The sequence below is a fragment of the Vombatus ursinus genome, unplaced genomic scaffold (genome assembly GCF_900497805.2).
Source record: "Vombatus ursinus unplaced genomic scaffold, bare-nosed wombat genome assembly UNPS02001419.1, whole genome shotgun sequence".
Lineage (NCBI taxonomy): Eukaryota > Metazoa > Chordata > Mammalia > Diprotodontia > Vombatidae > Vombatus > Vombatus ursinus.
This window is the reverse complement of record NW_020941197.1, coordinates 17001248-17024752: the sequence shown is the minus strand read 5'-3', so window position 1 is coordinate 17024752 and position 23505 is coordinate 17001248. Positions and strand designations below refer to the sequence as shown.

The window sequence follows — 23505 nt, the reverse complement described above, 5'->3', positions numbered from 1 at the left end:
GCTGTTTAGTAAATTTCATAGGTTATTACTATCATTGATTCATTGTAGCTATCTGAACACACTTTGGTAGATTATAAAGAGAGGCAGTACAGTTAAGAAAAATGAATACTGGATTAAGAGCCATGAGACCTGGCTTCTAGTTTTAGCTTTTCCACTAATTGGCTGTGTGACCTCGTGCACAGTATTTCATGCCTCAGGACCTCGGTTTTCTCATCTTCACAGTTAAAAACCAGGGGTTTAGACTTCATAGCCTCTAAGGTCTCTTGTAGTTCTGAAACTCTGATGCTGTAACTAAAGTAATGAGGCTGAATTAATCTCTAGTTGAAGACTATCTTCTAACTATCATCATCACAGTTACACATTGCACTTATCTGTACACACATGTACACACATAGGCAGTAGCCATTTTTCTGTGCATCACATTTTTTCTGCTTTGCTCATTTGACATTGATTCATAGAGGTGTTTCCTTTATTGCTTGCCTCATTTCCTGTTTCATTTTCTAGTTTCCAGTGATATTCAAATTCAGACCAGTCAGAGTGCTTGCACAGGCTGGTTTTGCTTTGCTGCTTTAAAGATGTTGTCTTGAGGAACTCTGTGTGTGTGTGTGTGTGTGTGTGTGTGTGTGTGTATGTGGACGCCCGTGTGCAGGTGTGAAAAATGAGCTGGAGAAGGAAGTGGCAAACTATTCCAGTATTTTTGCCAAGAAAACACCAAAAGGGGTCAGTAAGAGTCACACAACTGAACAATACATGTGTGTCTGTATATCATCGTAGACAAGTTATAGATATATACATTGTGTGTGTGTGTGTGTGTGTGTGTGTGTAAAACATACATATACCCTCTGCAGTCTTACATACATCTCTGGGACACCTCCCTCCTTGTCCCCTTTCCTGCTACATGCAACTGCCTATCATGTGGGACAACTGTACTCCGAGGCTGAACCCTTAGGGACAACGATTACATGCTTAAAGGTATTCTTCAGTGATGAACTTACTTCTACCTTGTCAGACCCTCCCCTTCCCAGTGATTCTGAACCCCATCTGCCATTGTTCAAAATCTGTTCTCCATCCTTCACTTATTCCTTCCTTATTCCTATCCCCTGTAAACCATGTCCTTCCCCTCAATAATGTCCCCATTCTGAAGTTACTCATCCTTTTCACTGTGCTCTCTAGAATGCCTGCTCCATAGGTCACCAACTAGGTTTCATCTTAAACTATTTCCTTTCTTGCTTGCTCCTCCTTCTTATACTCACTGAGACCTGGCTCCTTTATGAGGACACAGCTTCTTTAGCTACCCTTTCCAGCGCTGGAAATGCTTATACCCTTCAACTCACTGGTGCTAGTAGATAAATTGGAATCCTTCTTGCTACCCACTGCAATTTCCAGGCACTCCTAACACTATCACTCAGTAACCTCTTTTCCTTTGAGGGTCATTCAATCAGTATTTATCACCCACCCACATAAAAATTCTGGTAGTTGTTGCTTATGGACCTCTAGGACACTCCCCTTCTTTTCTCAGTGAGTTCAGTGCCTGGCTCACAATTATTCTCACCTCTCCAACTCCTTCCCTGATATTAGCAGACTTGAGCATAAATAATGATATTCCCTCAAATACCCTAACTTTCTAATTCCTTAAGGTCCTAATTTCCCACCCCACTACAACTATACACTGAGATGGTTATACCTATGATCTTACCATCACCCACGAATGTCCCACTTCCATGTTCATGAACTCTGAAATGCTTTTATTTGATCATAATCTGTCATCATTCCACCTCTCCTTCTGCCTGGTAACTCCAAACCTACTTCATCTTCACTGAGACTGCCAGTCACTCCAGCCCTGAGTTTTTTCCTGGGTCATCACACCTGCACTGTCTACACTCTCTTCCTTTTCCCATATTTGCTGCTTGGTGAATCAGTTCAACTCTGCACTGCCCTCTTTTCTCATGTCCCTTGACTTTTTAATCCTATTGATTTTATTTTATCCTATTGCCAAACCTCAGCCTTGGATTATTCCTGCAGTGCCTTTGCTCCTACTTCATGCTGTTGAAAGCTGGAGAAAAATCACAAAACCACATTAACTAGGTTCACTACAAATATTTGTTACATAGTCTCAACTGGGCCCTCACTGCAGCAAGGCCGTATGTTTAAACTTCCCTAATTATTCAATATCCCACTCATCATAGTGACTTTTTCCAGATCTTTTTGTCCTTCCTTAACCTTCCCATCACCCTCCATCTCCCCATCCTCTCAACTGAGAACTTTGCGTCATGTTTCACTGAAAAGAATAAGGCTGTTTGCTGAGTGCTCCCTCTTCCCCCTTCCTCCTCACATCATGTCACTCAGATACTTTCTGATACTCTCTCCTCCTTTACCCATCTCACATGAAAAGGTTTTCCTTCTTATTAAAGCAATCCCCTCTACAAGCACAAATGATTCCTTTCATCCCATCTTCTCCATCAGAGTGAACCATGTGTCATCCCTACTCTGACTAATCCTCAGTCTTTACCTGGATACTTCACTACTGACTACAAACATTTCCATATTTCCCCCTTCCTCTCCGCACTAACTATTGCCCCACATTTCTCCTCCCTTTTGTCGCTGAACTCCTTGAGAAGTCTGTCTGTAACTGGTGCTTCTACTTCCTTTCTTTTCATTCACCTCTTAAAACTTTGTGCAGTCTAGCTTCCAACCTCATTATGTAAGTGAAACTACTCTCCCCAAAGTCACCAGTGATCACTTATTTGCCAAATATTATGACCTTTTCTCAGTCCTCCTTCTTCTTGACCCCTCTGCATCCTTTGACACTGTCACCATTCTTCTCCTAACTTTTTGTGACACTATTTTCTCCTGTTTTTCCTCCTGCCTGGCTGACTTGATCCTTCTTAGTTTCTTTTGCTGAATTGTCATCTAGGTCATGGTCACTAACTATGGGTGTCACCAAAGCACTGTTTTGGGTCTTTTTTCCCTCTATGATACTGTGCTTGATGATCTCATCAGCTTCCACAAATTCAGTTCTCTGTGAAGATGATTCTCAGATCTGTTTGTCCAGCTCAAAACTCTTATCTTGATTTCTAGTCCTGCATCTCCAGTTGCCTGTTGGACAAGACATCGGCTGTCTTGTAGACATCTTAAGCTCAACATTACCAAAACCATACTTATTTTCTTTCCCTCTCAAATTCTCTCCTCTCCTTACTTTCCTGTTATTGTAGAGGGCACCACCATCTTCCCATCTCCCAGGTTCACATGCTAGATGTTACCCTCAACTGTTTTCTCTCACCTTACCACCTACCACATCCAATTAGTAATGAAGATCTGTCAATCCTACTTTCATAACATCTCTCACGTAAAACCTCCTCTCTCCTTTGACACTGATACCACCCTGGTCTAGGCCCTTATCACCTCATGCTTGGGCTATTAGAATAGTCTGCTGATTGGTTTCCCTGAATCAAATATTTCTTCTCTCCAGTCAATTGTCCACTCAGCTGTCAAAAGTGATCTTCCCTAAGCATGTCTCCCCACGGTTATTCAGTAACCTTAGGTGGCTCCCTAACCTCTAGGATAAAATATAAAATCTTCTGTTAGCCTTTTATAACCTGGCTCTTCTTAAACCTTACTTCCCCTTAAATACTCTCTGATCTAGGGAAGACGGCCTTTTTGTTTTTCCTTGCCTGCTATATTCTGTCTCAGAAAATAAAACTCAGAGCACTTGGGGGGGGGGGGCAAGGCAATTGGAGTTAAGTGACACTTGCCCAGAGTCACACAGCTAGTAAGTGTTATGTGTCTGAGGCTGGATTTGAACTCAGGTCCTCCTGACTCCAGGGCTGGTGCTTTATCTACTGCGCCACCTAGGTGCCCCAACTCTAAGCATTTTCACATGTCCACATGCTGTCTACATGCCTAGAACTATCTTCTTCTTCATCTCGACTTCTTGACTTTCACTTCATAATTCAGCTGAAGTCTCTTCTGCATGAAGGCTTTCTCAGTCCTTGTTAGTGTCTGCTCTGATAATGTCTTTCATTTATAGTTTATAGCTTGTTTGTACATAATTGTTTGAATGTTGTCTCTACCATTAGACTGTGAGCTCCTTCAGAGCACGGACTGTTTTTTTTTTTTTTTCTCCTTTCTTTATATCCCCAGCACTTAGCACAATGCCTAGTGCATGTTTGGCACTTAATAATGCTTACCCACTGACTAATTATGGACAAGATAACCAAAGAAGACAGGGCTTCTAAACTTCCCTATCTCTTTACCTATTTTCTTTGCAAATGGATCTTTCAGTTTTAGAACCATTTTTCTTTCCCATCCCCATTGAGACCCTGACCCTAACTCAGAGTTCTTGACTCCCTGACCTTTCCTTCCTATTTGCCTGGGTCTGCTCCTCACGCTCTTTGGTCCTGTATCTTATCCCATCAAGATACAAAAATTTAAAATTATCATTATTTTTATTTTATTATTTATAATCTTTTCAAAAGAAGTAGTTTGGGACAAGGCTTTATTATTTCGCTTCCTAGCTCAGTTTTGTCTATGAGTCAGTGAAAATATATTGCTGGTATTAGAGCTTAACAAATCACTTTCATTCTTAATTTAACACCCTGGAATAGTTAATATTTATATTAAGTGTGATAATCAAGGCGGCTTTTAAAAATCAGTTTACCTATGGGAAGACAAATATAAATAGAAGCATAATTCTTAGATTTCCTTATTATTCTTTCCAGCTAGGACTTTAACTGGGGAAAAAATGTGCGGCTTTCACCTCAGTTATATAAAATGGAATAATAGAGAAAGTAAAGGCCTTCAACAGTTCTAGTATCCTAGAATATCTTTCTCAGTGTACAGATATTCAGCGTAAGGTCAGATAATTTTGCAACATTATTTTCTTTTTAGTCATTAAACTGTTACTGGACAGTAGTCACTTTGACACCTTCTTAGGTTAAGAAAGATATTAGTAGGCTTAAAAAAAACATAACCAAGCAATTTCTGAATTGGAATTTCTAATGGTAGCATATTTACTATTTAGCAATTAATGTGAGCATTTCACTGGTTTTTAATTTTATAACCTTATTGTTAAAAGATAAGGTTTATCATGTTGTTTAAAAGCCATGAGATTATTTGTTTAACTTTCCACTTACTTGTAGGTTTGGAATTTTTACTGGCACAGGTTGATAATGGAGGACGATGAGGTGGTAGAGGAAGCAGAGTGAATTTCAGTGAGGTATTAGTGTTTTCTCGGGGCGATGTTGGAAAGTACCAGATGCTTCCAAGTGGAAATATTAGAGTTTGGGAGAACATCATGGATAGTGTTAGTATGGATGTGGAATAGGAAGACCTGGGTTTGAATACCTTCTCAGACTTTTACCAGCTGCTTGACCATAGGCAAGATACAACTCCTCTGAGCCTTGGTGTCTACATTTATAAAATGGGGATAATAGCACTTACTTCTGTCGTCTCTTGTGAAGCTCAAATGAGATAACGTGTAATGTTACCGTAAAACTATAACTCATGTAAAAATCAGTTTTTTGTTGTGGTGATTATTATTATTATTGTGCTCTTCTGCTAGAGGAATTCATTTTGTGATAGGCAGATTTAATGAAGTATAGAGTTTCCGAGATGCCATTCAAGTTAATTTTCAGTGTCTTAAAAAATTCTATACCAATCAAGTTAATTTTCAGTGTCTTAAAAAATTCTATACAAGTTATTTCTAGTGTGTTGAAATACTTTTCCATTTGTATTTTTGATTTGTGCTTCATTTAGAAAGATGGAAGAAAATATTCATTCATATACCTAATGTGCTTCATTTCAACTTTGATGTTCCTACTTCCTCCATATACTTTAGTTGTAGAAAATCTCTATATCCATAGTCCTAGCATCATTTTGCGATAGAATAATCTATTCCTAGCATGGAGTGAGTTGCAGGAAGGAGTTATGTTTAGTGGAAGAAGAGGAAACTGTCTTGTTCCCTAGCTCTTCCTGGGTCAGATTTTTATAATGTAGTTTGATTACTTTGTGACTTCCTGCAACATTAGCCATATCTGTAATGGCTCTGTAAAAGCAAATATGAAAACATTTTTATAAATAAAATATACAAGAGCAAAGATAAGCACATTTCATAGTCAAGCGTAGATGGCTTTCTTGTCTGACTTTGTTTATTTTTCTTTAATGCAAATGATTGAGAGCTAATAATTCTTTAAGCACAAATTATAGAAAGTATACTGAAATGTTTTTAGAAATTAAGACATTTTTATAGAATCATAGAATGTTAGAGCTGTGAGAGACTTTATAGATCATCTTATAGATAAGGAAACAGATGAGACCCCGAACTATAAGTAATTTACCTAAAGTTACATAACTAGTTGTAAATGAACCGTACCACAATTTTCTAAGCTTACATGTTTTGCATATTCACATTAAGGGTCTTCAGTAATTTCTCCTTTACCACACTAAAATTTGGTTGTATGTAATTAATTAAAAGTGCTTAAATTGAGTATGAGACTTAATGTATATTTCTCTTTTTTCTTCAAAGTTTCATGGTTTTACCCAAAAGAAAACATTCTCATCGTTATCTTCCCGATTTTGGCTATACTGCTTTCCTGGGGTCAATTCGGTATTGTAAGTAAGTACCAAAATAAGTTAATACTTTTTTTTATTTGTATACATTTTAGTAGTAAAATTGCTTAGTTCTTTTGAGACAGTGGTAGAGAAATATTCCATGAAACCATTTTGCTAATGATATGTGGTTCTGAAACAGTGCCAATATGATACTTAAAAATGTGTTTTGTAGTTATATGCAGTTGTTTGTGCTTTACTTAATCTTTTCAGTAGGCCACTCCTGCCCTAGCTCACTTTCAAGTTCCAAGGGTGAGGGTCTGTATTTTACTCCATCTTTTTAAGAATAAAAAGACAACACCATGAGTTTTAATGGCAGGTCCTTGGATCACAATAATGTTGATACTAAAATTATACTTTGGGGTCTAATGAACTATTTTCCCATAGTTAAACTTCCCAACATAAACAAATGAACTTTCAGAAAATACACTATTAGGGATGCTTGTTCTCACTGCTGAGAAGCAGTGTATTGTGCTGAATAGAACCTTTACTTGGAGGCAGGAAAGACCTGGGTTCAAGTCCCAGTTCTGACACTTGCAAGCTATGTAATAAGAGAAGTCATTTAATTGCTGTGAGCATCAGACAACACTCTAAAGACTGTTATTTATAGGTGAGGTTTGGTGCATATTAGAGAAAGCAGTTCCCCCAGGGGAAGTTTCTATGCTGACCAAATCAGAGGTCATTGATTAGTGACATACTATTTGTTTTTGCTGTATCCCTAGCAGCCACAGGGGGAAATACTAATTTTCTTTCATTATTTGATTAGATTCAGTCATATGACCATTAGTACTGAGTACTGACCTTCAGTTGCATCACATTTAGCACTGATTATTATTAGTCATTTTTACTGTGGGTAAAGTAGGTATTCTCCATGTTAACTTCCTATGATTTTTGTTTTTGTCTTTCTATCTCTAGCATCCGGCCTGGTGCCTTGCACTTAGTGAGATCTTATTTGTTGAATATTTTGTTGAATTTTGTTGGAGTGTAGGGAAAATTTCCTTATGCTCGCATAATTATTTTTTAAGATAATTCTGTGAATTCAGTTTTTACATATTAGTGATGGAAATGAGAACTTCTGAAGTTGTAGTAACAAGTCTTTTATGCAGACATGTCTGGAAGTATTGATAGGGTCGATTTAAAAAAATATATGCTATATGTATTTGCACTTATTAGATGTTAAGTTGCCATTCATTGAGATGAATAAAGATTTTAGAGCTTTGGTATCTTTGCCTCCTTCAGATACCTTGTAAAATGATTCCTCAGTGCCCTCACACTTGTGTCATCTCTGGCACTGATCTTTGCTGTGTACAGCTGTTCTAATCCATCTGCTTTTCTGAAGCAAAAAAAAAAAAAAAGAATGAATCAAGCAGCTCTATCTTCTTTCTGAGGTCGGTTATTATCCTGTTTATCCAAAACAGTGGTCCTTTCCATTCTCTGACCTTTGTGTTTTCCCCAGTATGACTTCTAAAAAATCACTTTCTATTTTCTTTAGTTTTGTTCACCAGCTCATGATTCTCAGCTCATGGTAAACATCCTGACACTCTTCTTGCCAAGATTTTGCATTGTTTCTCAGTGACCTGCTTTCAGTTCCATTCCCTGCTTATGTCTACTTTTTCAGATATAAGTTGGTTGGTGAGTTCTCTGTGCATTCCTTTTATTCTTCTTCATCAGAATTATTTCTCTTCCTATCTTCAAAATTTCATTCTTCAGAGGTACCCATCCATTGTTGTCTCACTTCTTCTGTGCAATATTAATCTATCAGAACCTACCTGTCTTTTCAATTGAACCCTCTGAATTCCCCTCTCCCAAAGTGAAAAATGCATGTCAGATTGTAGCCAGCTTTCATCTCTGTCCCAAAGTGCAAGGTGGAGTGGTCATTTCACCCCAGGTCAGCATCATTTTAACCCCATCAGCCAGATTCTACCTGTAGGGAGAGTCAGGTCCAGAATCTTAATTTTCCCTCGTTGGTTCATCTGTCTTTAAAAGGATTAAATTATTATTATGGCAGCTCAGGAAATTACCAGGTACTCTGCTTTTGGCAAAGAGAGAGTTTGAGCATTTGTCTTCAGTGGAATGCCCCAGGAATTTGTCTTTGGCTCCATGCAGTTGGTTGTTTATTTATTTTTTATTAATCATTTGGATAAAGGCACTACTTTACAGATGACACAGAGCTGGGGTAGAAAACTAGTACAGGATGATAGCATCCAAAAAGATATTGACGGGCTGAATCTCATAAGTGACATTCAGTAGGAATAAATGGACCATTTTACCTTTGGGTTCAAAAACTCAACTTTATAAGTACAAGATGGAGGAGACGTGGTTAGGCTGCAACTTATTTGAAAAAGACCTCGAAATTTTAGTCAACTTTTAGCTCTGTGTGAGTCAGCAGTGAGATGTGGCAGCTAAAAAGGCTAATGCAATTTTAGGCTGTACTAAGAGAGGACATAAAGTATAAGTTTAATTCTGGTGGCCATAGTTTAGGGAGGATTTTGGCATGTTGGAGAGCATCCAGAAGAGAGCATTTGGGGTGGTAAGGATCCTTGAATCCATGTCACATAAGGATTGTGTGAAAGAGCTGGTGGTGTTTAGCCTGAAAAAATAGAAGATTCAAGAGAGTATGATCAGTGGGTTCATACACCATCCCGATGCTTCTTGTCTGTGACTGGAGGCAAATGACTTCACCTCTCTGGGCCTTGGATTTCTCATCTATAAGATATGGAGGTTGGATTAAATGGTCTCTGAGGTCCCTTTCAGCTCTAAATCACTTGGCAGAATAGGCAGAGTGCTGGACTTGGAGTATGAAGAACTTATTTTAGATCTCACCTCCACAGGGTGATGTGTGACCCCGGGCAGGTCACAACCTTTCTCAGCTTTAACTTCCTCACTATCTAAATGCTACATAAAATCTACTTATTATATCTTTGATTCAGTGATAACCCTTCCAGTATGTGAAGTACTATCAAATGGGAGAGTGATTAGATTTATTCTCTTTGACTCCACAGGTCAGAATCAGGAGCCATGAATTAGAAGATGTGGAGGTGCAAACTCATCCATAGATCTCAGTGATAATTTTGAGGTCAAATATGACTCCTTGCATTACACTTTCTTGCTTGTGCTTCCTCCTTTGTGCATTTTATAGCTCTTGGAGGTGATGGGTTTTTATGTTTGTTTGTTTTTCTTGGTTCCTTTCTTGGATTTTGTTTTCTATTACTTCTAAGTGTCTAACTAATATATTCTTCTTTCATTGTAGCTCTTCTCTGTGCTATCTGGTTTGGGGTATATCTCTTATCTGAACATCCCTAGAGGTAGTTTTCTCTCCCTTCTTTTCAATTTTAAATCCCTTTTCAACTAGTCAACCAGTATTAAGTGCTTACTGTGTGCCCTTTGACTTTTACACATGTTACTTAGTCTGCTGTACTCCAAATCTGTTAGGGATAATGTCTTTAAAAATGGAATTTTTAGGCTTTGGACATAGACCACTAGCAAAGGAGAACTGAACAAAAGAAACAACAGTTTTTCTTTAGGCAGAGTTAATGGGAACTTCTGATCACTATGTGGACTATTTGAAAATGATTTTTTATTTTAAAAAATGGGATCTTTAACAGTAATCACAAAAGCTTAAGGTACCCAATTATCCTGGAAAGAGGGTGGCTCTAGATTACTTCTTGTAGGCCCAGGTGCTGTACCTAAACACAAGACCACACAGTTCCCAGTTCCTAGCAAAGAAAGAAAAGGAGAGAATATGATTATAACACCTAGCTTCCACTCCTTGGCTCAACTCCAGGTCAGAATATGGCCGTTAGAGAGAGGAAGGTCAGACTTTAACTACTTTTTCATGGTAACATAGAAGGGAAAAAAAAAGGAAATGTCATTGTAGGACATGAGGACTGTTCTCTTGTTGCCTAGCGGAAAGGAATAAGAAGAAAGTGCATTAGAAACTTATGTCTTGAAGCTTTATGTCAAATCAGATCATATATTCCCAGTCATGTCTCCATGGCCACTCTTCAGCTCAACTCCAAAGATAACATAGCCTCCTATTGCAAGTTCAGAGAGGAAGAAATCACTTGTGAACATGAAATTTTTGACCTAGTTAATCCATAGAAATTTGCTTCCCTTAATCCAGTCTACATGATCAGTTGGAGACCACAATTCAGAACCCAAAGGTATCCCACCTTTTCATGATGGAAAGTTGTCTTCTTCATGTGTGGTCCCTTGGGGAATTTTCATTTATTGACTGGAGCCAGTTCCCTCCTTGTTGGGATGACTAGAACATTTGAGCTGTCAAATATATTGTTAAGGATGTTGGAGCTGAAGGGGTAACACTTGTTCTTTAAGACTTAGTATGTAAATGAAGATTCTCAGTTTCATATACTCCCCCTTTCTATTCTGCTATAATATGGAAGTACTCATTTTAGTTGATGGTTGTAAACTTCATAATTGTTTAAAATGGGGAAAATAGGATTTAGCACAGCACTTTTCTAATGTATTTTCTCCTAGCCTAACGTCCTTGAATTTTCCTTTCTTGATTTCCTTTATGATTAGTCTGCTGCCCAAATATAGCCTTCCTTTGGATCCCTCAGCACTTGAGGGCCTTTAAAAATTGTTTATTTTTACAATGTTGATGTGATAGTATAAGTTCTCCTGTTCTGCTCATTTCACTCTGCATCATTACATACAAGTGTTCCCAGGTTTTTCTGAAACTATCTTTTTTTCATTTCCTATATAATAGTATTCACAAGAACATAGATAAATTCAGAGTCTGTTAATTATATGACATTTATATATCATAATTTGTTCAGTAACTCCCCAACTCTAGGTACCTGTTTAACTACCAGTTCTTTGACATGACAAAAAAGAGATAACAAATATTTTTGTACACGTAAGGCATGTCCCTTTTTATTTTATTCTCCTTGGGTTATAATTCTAATAGTAGTATTTTTGGTTCAAAGGGTATGTACAGTTTAATAACTTCTTGGGAATAGTTCCAAATTGCTTTTTAGAATGGTTAGACCAATTCATAACTCCACCAATAATGCATCAGTGTGCCAATAGGCACATTCCCGCAGTCCTTCTAATATGTCATTTTCCTTTTTTGTCAATTTTGCCAATATTGTGTGTGTAAAATGGAACCTCAGAGTTGCTTTGATTTGATTTTCTCTAATTATAAATGATTTCTAGCATTTTTCATATGGCTGTAGGTAGTTTGGATTTCTTTGATTAAAACTTTGCTTGTTCATGTCCTTTGAAAATTTATTAATTGGGGAATGGTTCTTGTTCTTACATGTTTGAACAAATTCTTTTTATGTCTTAGAAATGAGACTTGTTGGAGATACTTGCTACGTTTTTTCCCCATTAAACTGCTTATCTTTTAATTTTAGTTACATCAGATTTGTTTATGTACAAACTTCTAAATTTTTTTGTAATTAAAATTGTCCATTTTTGTCGTCTTTGAGCCTCTCTGTCCCTTGTTTGATCATGAACTCTTCCCCTATCCATACGTCTAAAAGGTAATTTCTTCCTTGTTTCTCTGATTTGTTTATGAAATGTATATGTATATGTTTTATGTATTGGTCATGTATCCATTTGGAGTCATATGATAGGAGGTGTTGGTCTAGATTCCTGCTAAATTCTTGCCCAGTTTTCTCCATAGTTTTTGTTAAATAGTGAATTTTTACTTAAGTAGCTGGATTGGGTTTGTCAGATACTAGGCTATTAGGTTCCTTTGCTTCAGTATGCCATATGCTTAATCTGTTCCACTGATTGACTTTTCTGTTTTTTAACCAGTGCCAGATTGTTTTGATAATTACTGCTTTGCAGTATGGCTTAGGATTTGGTATTACTGGGCCTCCTTCTCTCCCACTTTTCCCCCCTATCATTCTCCTTGAGATTCTTGACCTTTTATTTTTGCAAATTTCCTTCTTTTTTCTAGTTCTATAGTGTAATTCTTTGGTAGCTTGGTATGGCACATAGTAAGTAAGTTAGTTAGTTTAGATGGTTTTGTCATTTTTATTATATTGACTTGGCCTACCCAGGAGCAATTAATGTTCTTCAGTTATTTAAGTCTGTCTTTATTTCCCTTCAACAGTATTTTGTAGTTGTATTCATAGTTCTTATGTTTATCTTGATAGGTAAACTCTTAAGTATTTTATACTTTCTATGGTTATTTTAAATGGAATTTCCTTTTCTATGTTTTCTATGTGATTTTATTTGGATTATGTAACTCTTTTGAAGTTATTGTGTCAATTCTTAGTTGACTATGAGATTTTCTAAGAATACATCGTATCATCAGCAAAAAGCGATAATTTGGTTTCTTCTTTGTTTATGCTTATTACTTTAATTTCTTTTTCTTCTCTTACTGTTGTAGCTGGCATTTCTAACACTGTATCAGATAGTTTTGACAGTAGACATCTCTGCTGATCATACTGAAGAATACTCTAGTTTATTGGCATTACATGTAATGCTGGCTCTTGGTTTCAGATATGTACTATTTATTTTGTTAAGAAAGGTAGTCTTACTCTTGTGTTTTCTAGTCTTGTTTTTAACATAAATATATAATACATTTTTTGAAAGTTTTGTCTATATCTGTTGATATGATAGAATGATTTTTGTTGTTCCTGTCATAATATATGATCAGTTATGTTGATAATTTTCCCAATATTAAACCAACTCTGCATTCATGGCATAAATTTAATCTGGTTATATTATATAATCTTTGCAATATGTTATTATAGCCACATTGCTAATGTTTCAAATGTTTGCCTCAGTGATAACTGGGGTTATTGATATATTGTTTTCTTTTTATGTTTTGACTCTCCCTGGTTTTGTTATTAAGACCATATTTGTGTCATAGAAGGAATTTGGCAGAGGCTCCCTTCTTTTACTCTTTTTGAAAACAGTTTGTACAATGTTGGAATTAATTGTTCTATGAAAGTTTGATAGAATTCACTTATAATAACCTCTGGTCATGTAGATTTTTAAACCTTTTAGGAGTTCATTTATGACTTGTTCAGTTTCTTTTTCTGTGATTGGGGTATTTAAATTCTCTATTGTTCTGCTAATCTGGGTATTTGTATTTTTATAAGTATTCACCCATTTTGTTTATATTTATTCTGTATAAAAGCAGAATACAAAAAAAGTAATCAGTCAGAAAACCAGAATATTTCTTAACCATCTCTTCCCTTTCAACTATCAGAAAGTAGTTCTAAAACCAGAAATCAGTATCATTAAATAAAAATAAAATAATATTTCCCCCTTAAGTTTTGTCACCAAATTAAACTCCTCCTTACCATGTTCATAGAACTTTCTCTGTGTATTCGTTAGTCATGGAAAGGACCTTAAAGATCATCTAATCATCTAGGTATGTTTTTCCTTTGAACCCACCTTCCATTCTTTTCAAACATTGAATTATTTTAACTTCTTACTTTTTTTTTTAGCATGTACTGCAGTTCATAATTAGATTCTAAGCCTGCTAAGTATAGACTTTGAAGTAGTCATGTAAATAATGCTGTGGCTGCATAGTTCAATTGTTTAGACAACTATGTTAGGCCAAGGTCATAGGTTTGATCTCCCTGCTGACTACTTAGATTTGATTCATCCCCTAGTTTTCATCCCAGACTTTGCCTGTTGTCTCCCAAACATTTAACAGTTGCAGGGAGGTGACAGTGTATGGCTGGAGTAATGCACATCCATCGCAACACCCAAGGGACTACTCCAAGGGCATGCCCTACTGATAATCTACCAAGAACACCATCTCCACATCGTCATTATTGTAATTACTATTGCCAATCTATTTGCTCACCTCAGGTTTGACCTGTCTATTTTTTTCCTTAGCTGGATTATTGCTTTCAATTATCCAGTCATAAAATCATAAAATTGTACAGCCAGAAAGACCGTAGAGGGGGGTTGTTTGATCCAACCCCTTCACTTTAGAGTTAAGGAAGCTGAGGCCTAGGGAAATGGAAGTGACTTACTCAAGGTCACTTTAAATGTTAGTGACAGTGAAGTCTAGAATCAGGGTCTTGGGACTCCTAATTCTTTCTGTAATACCATATTGCTTTTATGGAATTAGATCCTTTTCTGAATTTTGTCATTCTAGAGTCTGAGTTACTATCCTTATAAAGCCATAGTACGCTCGTTTTAGAATTATCAAATATTGGAGCTGGAGGAGATCTTATTGGTTATCTAATCCTACCTACTCATTTTTATAGATAGAGAAACTGAGGGCAAATGTTATCAGTTAATGTAGAAGTGAGTCATGTCCTATCAATATGATAGAATTTGATAGCTATTTTTAATATCATAACTTCTGTGGAAGAATCTTGGATCCCGTGTTTGGACAGAGCAAAACTTGCAGTTTTCTTCCCCCCAGTTTTATATGTTTGTGACCATGGGGTTTCCGCAGTACTATCACAATGTTTTGGGGTTTTTTGTGGTGTTGTGGTTTTTTGTTTTTTCTTAATACACTGGTTATATAACATAGAGCAGAAAGCTGTGGGTGGTTGGTAACTATTACTGTTTAAGTAATCCAAAGTAGGGAAACAGTATAGTGGAAGGAGGAAAAAAAGCAGTGACTAAAGTCAGAGGACCTAAATCCCAATCCTGATACTACCTGTGTGACCTTGGGGCAAGTTACTTAACCTTCCTGTGCTCTGTTTCCTCATCACTAAAATTGGGGAGTTAAATTAGATGGCCTATGAGATCATTTCCACCTCTAGCTTTATGATGCTATGAATGTGGGTCCAGGTGCACTTTTGTTTCTTTGTTTTTATTTATTTATTTTTGACCAGGCAATTGGGGTTAAGTGACTTGCCCAGGGTCACATGGCTAGGAGGTATCATGTGTCTGAGGCCAAATTTGAACTCAGGTCCTTCTGACTCTAGGACTGGTGCTCTACCCATTGCGCCATCTAGCTGCCCCCGTAAGATGCCTTTTTTTTTTTTTTTTTAAAGTGAGGCATTTGGGGTTAAGTGACTTGCCCAGAGTCACACAGCTAGGAAGTATTATGTGTCTGAGGCCGCATTTGAACTCAGGTCTTCCTGACTCCAGGGCCAGTGCTGTATCCACTGTGCCACCTAGCTGCCCTCAGGTATATTTTTGAATGAACAGATAGTGATTAAGACATTCAGAAGTTAACAAGAACTTGTCTGAAGCAATGATATTTTATTCTCCTACTTTCCCTTCCCAAGTCTCCTATGTGTCTCTTTCATCCTCCTAAATCCAAGTAAAATCATTGTTCTTTATTCTAGGAGTCAGTCTTTGTGTCTCCTTTTCTCTCTCGTCAGTGGCAGAGATTAAATTTTTCATTGCTTTTCTTTTCCATTATTCTGGGATTGCATAGAGTCAGATGTAAACTTGACATCAGGGAAAACTTCCTAACAATTACAGCTGTACAGCAGTGGAATGGGTTGCCTCGAGTAGTGGTGAGTTCTTCCCCTTTGGATGTCTTACAGCAGAGACTTGTAAAACACGTTCTGGTGCAGATTCATGTCTCGTATAGATTAGAGTGGACATCCTTTGAGGTCCCTTCTAACTCAAACTATGTGATTCTGGAAATAAGTTATTCATGGAAGGGTTTTCTACGCCGCCTTCTTTTAATGAAGAAATTAGAAAAGTGCTCCCTCCTTGTGATTAACTTTAGTGACAAAAGGGTGAAATCCATAATTTGCTCATTTCATTCCTGTGCAGGCAGCTGCTGAATTTAATAGTTAGAATTTATATACCTCTTTAAGGTTTACAAAGCGTTTGGCATGTGTTAACTCATTTGATCCTCACCACAACCTTGTAAAGTAAGTGTTATTTTCTCCATTTTATAGATGAAGAAACGGTTGAGAGAGGTGACTTGCCCAAAGTCACTTAGTATTAAATGTCTGAGACAGAATTAGAAATCAGTCCAACAAAGCAGTTGGGTGGTACACTTGGTAGAGTGTTGGACCTGGAGACAGAAAGACCTGAGTTCAAGTGCCCCCCACCCTCACCCTCCTTCACCTGGGCAAGCCACTTTCGAATAATGGTAATAATAATCACTTTCCTCCCAAGCATTGTTGTGATAAAGTGAAGTAACATTTCATTTATATTTTACTTATATAAATGAAATATTTTATTTACATTTATTTCATTAAAGTACAGTTGACCATGTTACACTCCCTACTCAGTAAACTCCCATACCTTTCTGTTAACTCTAGAATCAAATCTAAAACCCTGTTTGATCTTTAAAGCCCTTTGCAACCGTGGTTCTTCACCTCTTACACTTGACTCTTCTCCATGCTCTCTGAAATCCATGAACAGCAGCCTGCTTGTTCTTCCTCTCAAACAGCATTCCATCTTCCAACTTTGTTGCATTGTATTCTTTGTCCTACGTGTCTAGCCTCATCTTTGCCTCTTAGCTTCCCTTGGCTTCCTTCAAGACCCTCAATCTCTTTCCTAGACTTCCTTTTTCTTCCTCCTTCCCTTCCCCTCCCCCAGTATCTTCCTCTTTGTGATTTCCTTCCATCTATTCAATAGATATTTTGTATATATATAATGATTTGCATATTGTCTTTTCCATCAGAATGTCAGGCTTCTTCAGCATAGCGGTGACAGTGTTTTTGCCTTTCTTTGTACTGCCAATATTCAGCATAGTGCCTAGCACGTAGTAAATATTTAACAAATGCTTATTGGCTGTTTTTTTGTCTTCTCAAATGAAACAGTACCTGGAACAATATAAAATTAAAAACAAGTTATAGCTATTGTTTTCTAAAATGACTTACTTTAATATACTGATTTTTTTGCACTTTGACTCTGAAGTCATCTTTTAAAAGCAGCAGTTTTTAAAATTGAGAAATAGATTCTGCCATCAAGCAGATAGACTGTAGCACCAACAAATTAGATAGTGTTTGGTGTGCCAGTCTAGTCCGTTAAACTTTATATTTAAGCTCTAAGTTTTGCTTGGATCCTAGATGTTTGGAGGTTACTTAACTTTTGTTACAGTTTGCCACTTTTAACCTCTAGGCCACTTTTTATCTGTTAGATTCACTTATCTAACATAGGAAGAAATCACAGATAAAAAGGCCCTAGAGGTTTTACTGTTTATCAAAACTACATTTTTTACACCTTCTACACTGTCAGAATTTGCTGTCAGAATTTATGAACAGGCTAGTTAATAGGACACCACATAATTACCATAGAACATATTAAAAAGTACAGCAATTTTGTGCAAGGTTGACCAAGGAAATTTCTGTGAGGTGAACTGACAAAAAAAAAATTTAAACTTGTGTTTCAGAGATACTGATTGCTATAGCATCAGGCAGATCGTGCTGATGTATAAGTTAGAGATTTTTGTTTAATTTGAGCAAGAGTATGATAATTAGTCTTAGAAGCAAAGATTTTGTATTAGAAATGTAGCTGTAACTATAGCTACTGACCAACATGTTGGATGCTATTATATGGAAAATTATAGTCCATGGATTAGTTTTTTAGAGGCAGCTAGATGGCACAGTGGTTAGAATCAGGAAAACCTGAGTTCAAGTCCAGCCTTAGAAACTTCCTAGTTGTGTGACCTGCCAAATCACTTAACTTCTATATGCTTCACTTTCCTCATCTGTAAAATAGGGATAAGGATAGCACCTACCTTCACAGGGTTGTTGTAAAGATCAAACAAGGTTGTATTTGGGGGGGGGGGCAGTGAGGCAATTGGGGTTAAGGGTCACACAGCTAGTAAGTGTCATGTGTCTGAGGTCTCATTTGAACTCAGGTCCTCCTGACTCCAAGACCAGAGTTCCCACTGCACCACCTAGCTGCCCCTAACAAGGTAGTATTTTTAAAGCACTTATAATCATGCCTGGCACATAATAGGTGTTTGATTCTCCTCCCCTGCTTCCCCCCCCCCCATTTTTTCTAAATCTAGAGAAGCTGAATTTCAAATAAATTAAAAACTTTTTATTGCATTGAGAATGGCCACTTAACACTTGAAATAGTCTTTAGCATGTTTTTCCTTGTTTGGTCTTTAAATTAAAGTCTGAAAAAGGTTTTATGGCTCATTCATAGGTTAAGAGAATCAGTGATAGGCTCTGATTTATACAGGCACTGTTTACATAATATACTCAGAAAGAAAATTGTTTTAGAAGTATGCTGTTTACTTCCGTTGTACACAAGGAAGTATACTATTTTCTTTGCTTTTGGGTCCCTTCCACTTAGTTCCCCTCCAGATGATGTTGGCAATCCTAGGAAAATAGGAGTTGTGAGAGATTTCTTCTTGCGTATCTTCACTGGCAAAAAAAATAAAAATAAAAATTCTTGGGGAATAACCATACAAGTTTCAAGGGAGTGTGGGCAGAGAAGTAAGGAGAAGGACTATTAAAATTTTCCACGTTCAATTCAAGGAACATTTATTAAGTGCGTCCTTTGTGCCAGATGCCACTAAGTACTGGGAATAAGAAGATGATGAAAAACAATAGCTCCTACTTTCCAGAAACTTGTTGACTAGAGAGGATACAACATGATCTTGGTATCCAAGACCAAAGTGTGATAGAGACAAAGGTAAAATCCAAAGTGCTATAGAGCAGAAAGAGAACACTTCCTAAACCCCTTGACCTACTCTTCTCCTTTCATCTTTCAGTTATTTTTGCTTAATCTACCTGATGCAACCCTCTTCCTTTAGGCTCTCTTCCTGTTACCCTCAAGCCCTACTTCCTTTCATTTCTCACTTCTTCCCTAGTTTTATAATTCTATTCATATTGATTCATTTTTCTTTCTTCCTTTTATCCTTTTTTTCCTTTTCCTCTTTTTAAAAAATCTCTGTTAAGTATTTAAATATTTAAATAAAATCTACTCCATCCTCTTCTCCCTTTCAACTTCTTTTGTTGGTTAGGATTTTTTTTTTTAAATTTTGTACCCTTTCCTAAAAAGAATTTTGTTTTGACATCTTCATTAATGCTCTTCTCTTTCTATTCTTCATTTTTATTTTATCTTCATCTTTATACTTACTTATTCTCAGTTTCTCAAGTACCTATTTTGAGTTCCCTCTTCTAAACAGTTTATATGTAATTGCCTCATTTCCCCTTTCTCCTTTTTTTCAGTTGTGCTTCATTCTTAGAAGTATCAATTCCTGTGGGAAACAGCCCTGTTTCCTTGATCATGCAGTTCATTTCTACCCCTTGCTATCTCTGTGGTGATTTTCTTTCACATATGATCTGTGGGTCTTCTGGATTCAGATTGCCCTCATGAGGTCTGATTTTATTCCCTTTTTCCTGCGGTAGGGTGTTGTCTGTGGAGGCATAATATTCCCTCTGAGGTTGTGGTCTCTTAGTCCCAAATCCCTTCAGATTATAAGCATTTTAAGGTCTCTGTCTTCCATTGTATAATATCTCCCTACCCATTTCCCCCAGCTACGCACCATGGGAACGTTTTTCAGTGGGGAACCCCTTTCTACCTCTAATTCAGATTTCTCCGTTTCGTTCCTTCCATTTGACAACTCACCTATGGCCTTTCTTCAAAGGAGTTCTTTTCCTTTTGTTTCTATTGACTCGATTAGTTTGGGAAATATTACCCATGTTCTTCTGTCTTCTTCCTCTCTTTTTTCCTTTTATTTAGCCTCCCATTCTGTAGTTTACTTCCGGATGGCTCTGGAGGAGAGACTGAGGCTGGTGACTTTGCACAGCTCTGCCTCACTTAAATCAAATTCACTTGCAAGTCAGAACATCACCTTCCTGATGTTATTGGTCCTCTTCTAGAGGAAAAACAACAACAAACAGCCAGCCATTACTTCCACCAAAACAAAACAAAAAAAGAACTTTGATTTTTTTATTTTGATGATGTTCATGTAAAGTTTAGTCCATAGGCATCCTCATCCTCTCCTCTACCAACATTGCTCCTATTTAAGTTACAGTTTGATCGTTATCAAACTGTAAAGTTACAGTTTGATCGTTAGAAAGAAATTTCTTAATGGTACCTCTCTTTTTGTTTTGTTGTCATTGATATTTGGGTTCAATTGTCATTGAGTATCTTTCTAGTTTTTTCCCCCTTCTTATAAAATTTCTAAAGATGGTGTAATTTATTTCATTACTTATACTTTTCTTAGTAGTATTTACCTCTACTTATGTTTGTGTTGTCTAGGGTATTTGTAATCAAGTAATCTGCCAACTTTTGTCTTCATTTAGTTAACAATACTTCAGATCCCTCTCCTATATTAAATAATGTCCATCTTTTTTCATTGATGATTAGGTTCAGGTTTCAGAGTATGTCATTTTGGGTTTCATCTTGAGCCTTTGTTTTTTGGAATATATCATCCCATACCCTCCTTCATGCAGAATAGTCTTGTGTCATTCAAGTTTCCTTTATTTTATATTTGAAAATCTTTCTCCTGGTCATCTGCAGAATTTCTTGTTTTTCATTGCAATTGTTAAATTTAACCACCATGGGTCTCAGGGTTTGTAGCATAGTTTTTTGTTTTTTTTTTTTTTCACCTGGAGACAATCTATGGATTCTTTTGATTGGCATTATATAGATATAATATGTTCTTTTAACTTTTTTGTATTTTTCTTCTCTTATTATCAATTATCCTTCACTTAAATACATTTATATTTAGGTAGGTTGATGGTACAGTAGCTAAGAGTCCTAGACTTGGAGTCAGGAAGAACTGAGTTCAAATCCTGTCCTCTGACACTTGCTAGCAATGTGATCTCAGGCAAGTAACCTGACTTTTCTCAGCCTCATTTCCTCATCTGTAAAATGGGGATAACAGTATCTACCACACGGGGTTGTTGTGAGGATTAAATGATAATAAATGTATAGCACTTTGCAAACCTTAAAATGTTAAATAAATACTAGCTCTAGTAGCTATTATTCCCAATCACTTGTTCTTTCTTTTGCTTCTGTAAAAAAACTTTACCACCATGTATTCAAATTTTCCTATTCAGTGCTGTGTGCTTTCTGCTGTGTAAGCCATAAATTCTATAAAACTTTTTCCCTTTTAGCTTTTACTTTTAAGATTTTTATTTCTCTCTTGAACTATTCATCAACCCTCCACTGTGGTTATATGTTCTACAGGGAATGCACAGGGTCCTTTGTCCCGTCAGGTATGGGTTCAGTTTCCTTTGTCTTGCAATATTTATTTAGAAAGTTTTAACTCATTTAGATGTCTTGGTGGTCACTTTCCCTTCTGTTTTAATTTTCCCTGCTTATTTTCTCTTGTGCTCTAAGTTTTTAGCCAAATTTCTTCCTCCTAAAATCTTTGGTAATTTTAGTCATTCCCCCCCGCCCCGCCTTGTGTTCCTTTGTTGCATACTTTCTGACTCTTGCCCCCTTTGATGGCAGATCCTGTTGAGATTGAGTGTCGAAGCTTTGTCAGCTTCCTCCCACATTGGGAAATTTAATTTTCACCAGTTTCATTCCCAAGTATGTTCTGGGGTTGGGGTTCCAAAACTGGGCCTAGCTGGATTCCAGGCCCTTTTCCTTAAGGCCTCATGCAATTCTCTTCTTTTCCCCTTCCCCCACATGCTGGCATCCTGCTCTATTTTACTGTGTCCTTTAGTTCTTTGACTTACCGCTGCTGCAGTGTTCTACTGCCCCAGGGTGAACAGTTTCCACTTTTCTATGTCTCCTTTTCCTCCCCAAGAGGGTGGACAGAAATTTGGTGTTTGCTGATTTTTGCCAGAGAATGGTTGGGTGAGAATAGGGAAATAGTGTGCTGGCAGAGATGGCAGCAGCAGGAAGGGAATGCCAAGAGGGTCCTGGAGCATAAGTGAGTGAGGTAGGTTGGGGGGGGCAGGGCTGCTGAGTGATCCTAGATGTCTCTGCTCTCAGTACATCAGGTCCTAATCTTGCTGGCCTCTTGGTATCTTGGGCTGTGGAGACGATTGCAATTGTTTTACCTCTTGCACATAATTCCTATTTTGGGAAGTTTTTGAGAGTTCACAAAGGTTTGAAAAAATAAAATGTCTAATCCTCCATCAGCTGGATTACTTGACCCAGAATTACCAGTACAGACAGAGGCAGGGCTTGAACCTAGGTCTTCAGGACACTAGGGTGAACCTCCATCTGCTATTCTGTGCTGCCTCTCATAAAGTAATTGTAACAGCCAAACCAAAACATAATTAGAAAGATAAATCTTTAGTTTTTAAAATATCATCCATAACACTTGCTATCTTGACAGTACAGTTGACAGTTTAGCCAGTCAGAAAAAAACTGATGCTAACTTATCTTTCCATAGGTTTTTTATTATTATTATAGAAATGATGTAGAATGGATATAAAAAATGTTTCCTTTAATTTTGAGTATGAAAACTCCAATTGTGTACATTTTATCTCCTGTTTTTTTACAAAAACTTGTGGTTTACTTGATAATTTCATTTGATATGAGCCTGCTTTTCTAGAATTTGTATGGTTCCATTTTTTTTTACTCATTGTCAATTCTATTAGTTTGGGAGTCACCAACAACGTTCTGTGGAGGATTCTTGGGATAAGCTAGCCTAGAAGGTATGGCAGGATGGCCACACCAAAGAGATCAGAGATCCTTTATGGCCTCAAAGGGTCAGCTTTTTAACTATAATTTTCTATCTGAATTAAAAATCTGAGGGAATGAAGCTACCCAAGTAAGTGGCATAGCTTTACTTACAGTGATAAGACATTGTAGTTCAATTGGACAATTAGTTGCTATCATTGTATTTAGATACAAGAAGTTGTGGAGGCACAACACTCCTTTGTTAAGATTGAGTTGCAGTAATTCTCTCTTTTTTTCTTTTAAGCGCTTAAATATAAATCCAACTGTACCAGCGAGAAAACTATTGGATTAATTATTGCTGGATTAGCCCTGACCGTGATGGTTATTGTTGGGGCCGTTCTTTTTGTACCAGGTAAGTTACCCCAAGTAACAAAGAGCAGCATCACAGAGTATAGTTACAACTAGTTACCCTTATTGCAGTAATTC

At 37.1% G+C, this 23505-nt stretch overlaps 1 protein-coding gene across 4 annotated transcripts in view; it reads left to right on the top strand.

Annotated features, from left to right (window-relative positions):
* CD47 (CD47 molecule) overlaps positions 1-23505 on the top strand; it is a 72530-nt gene that overhangs the window by 25714 nt on the left and 23311 nt on the right. For all 4 annotated transcript variants that reach the window (XR_003569518.1, XM_027866869.1, XM_027866859.1 and 1 more), the window contains exons 3-4: positions 6524-6613; positions 23324-23431. Coding sequence is in view for 3 of the 4 variants with exons in the window: in XM_027866869.1 (XP_027722670.1) it covers positions 6524-6613; positions 23324-23431 (198 nt within the window). In the remaining variant the exon portion in view is untranslated. The remainder of the gene's footprint in view (positions 1-6523; positions 6614-23323; positions 23432-23505) is intronic.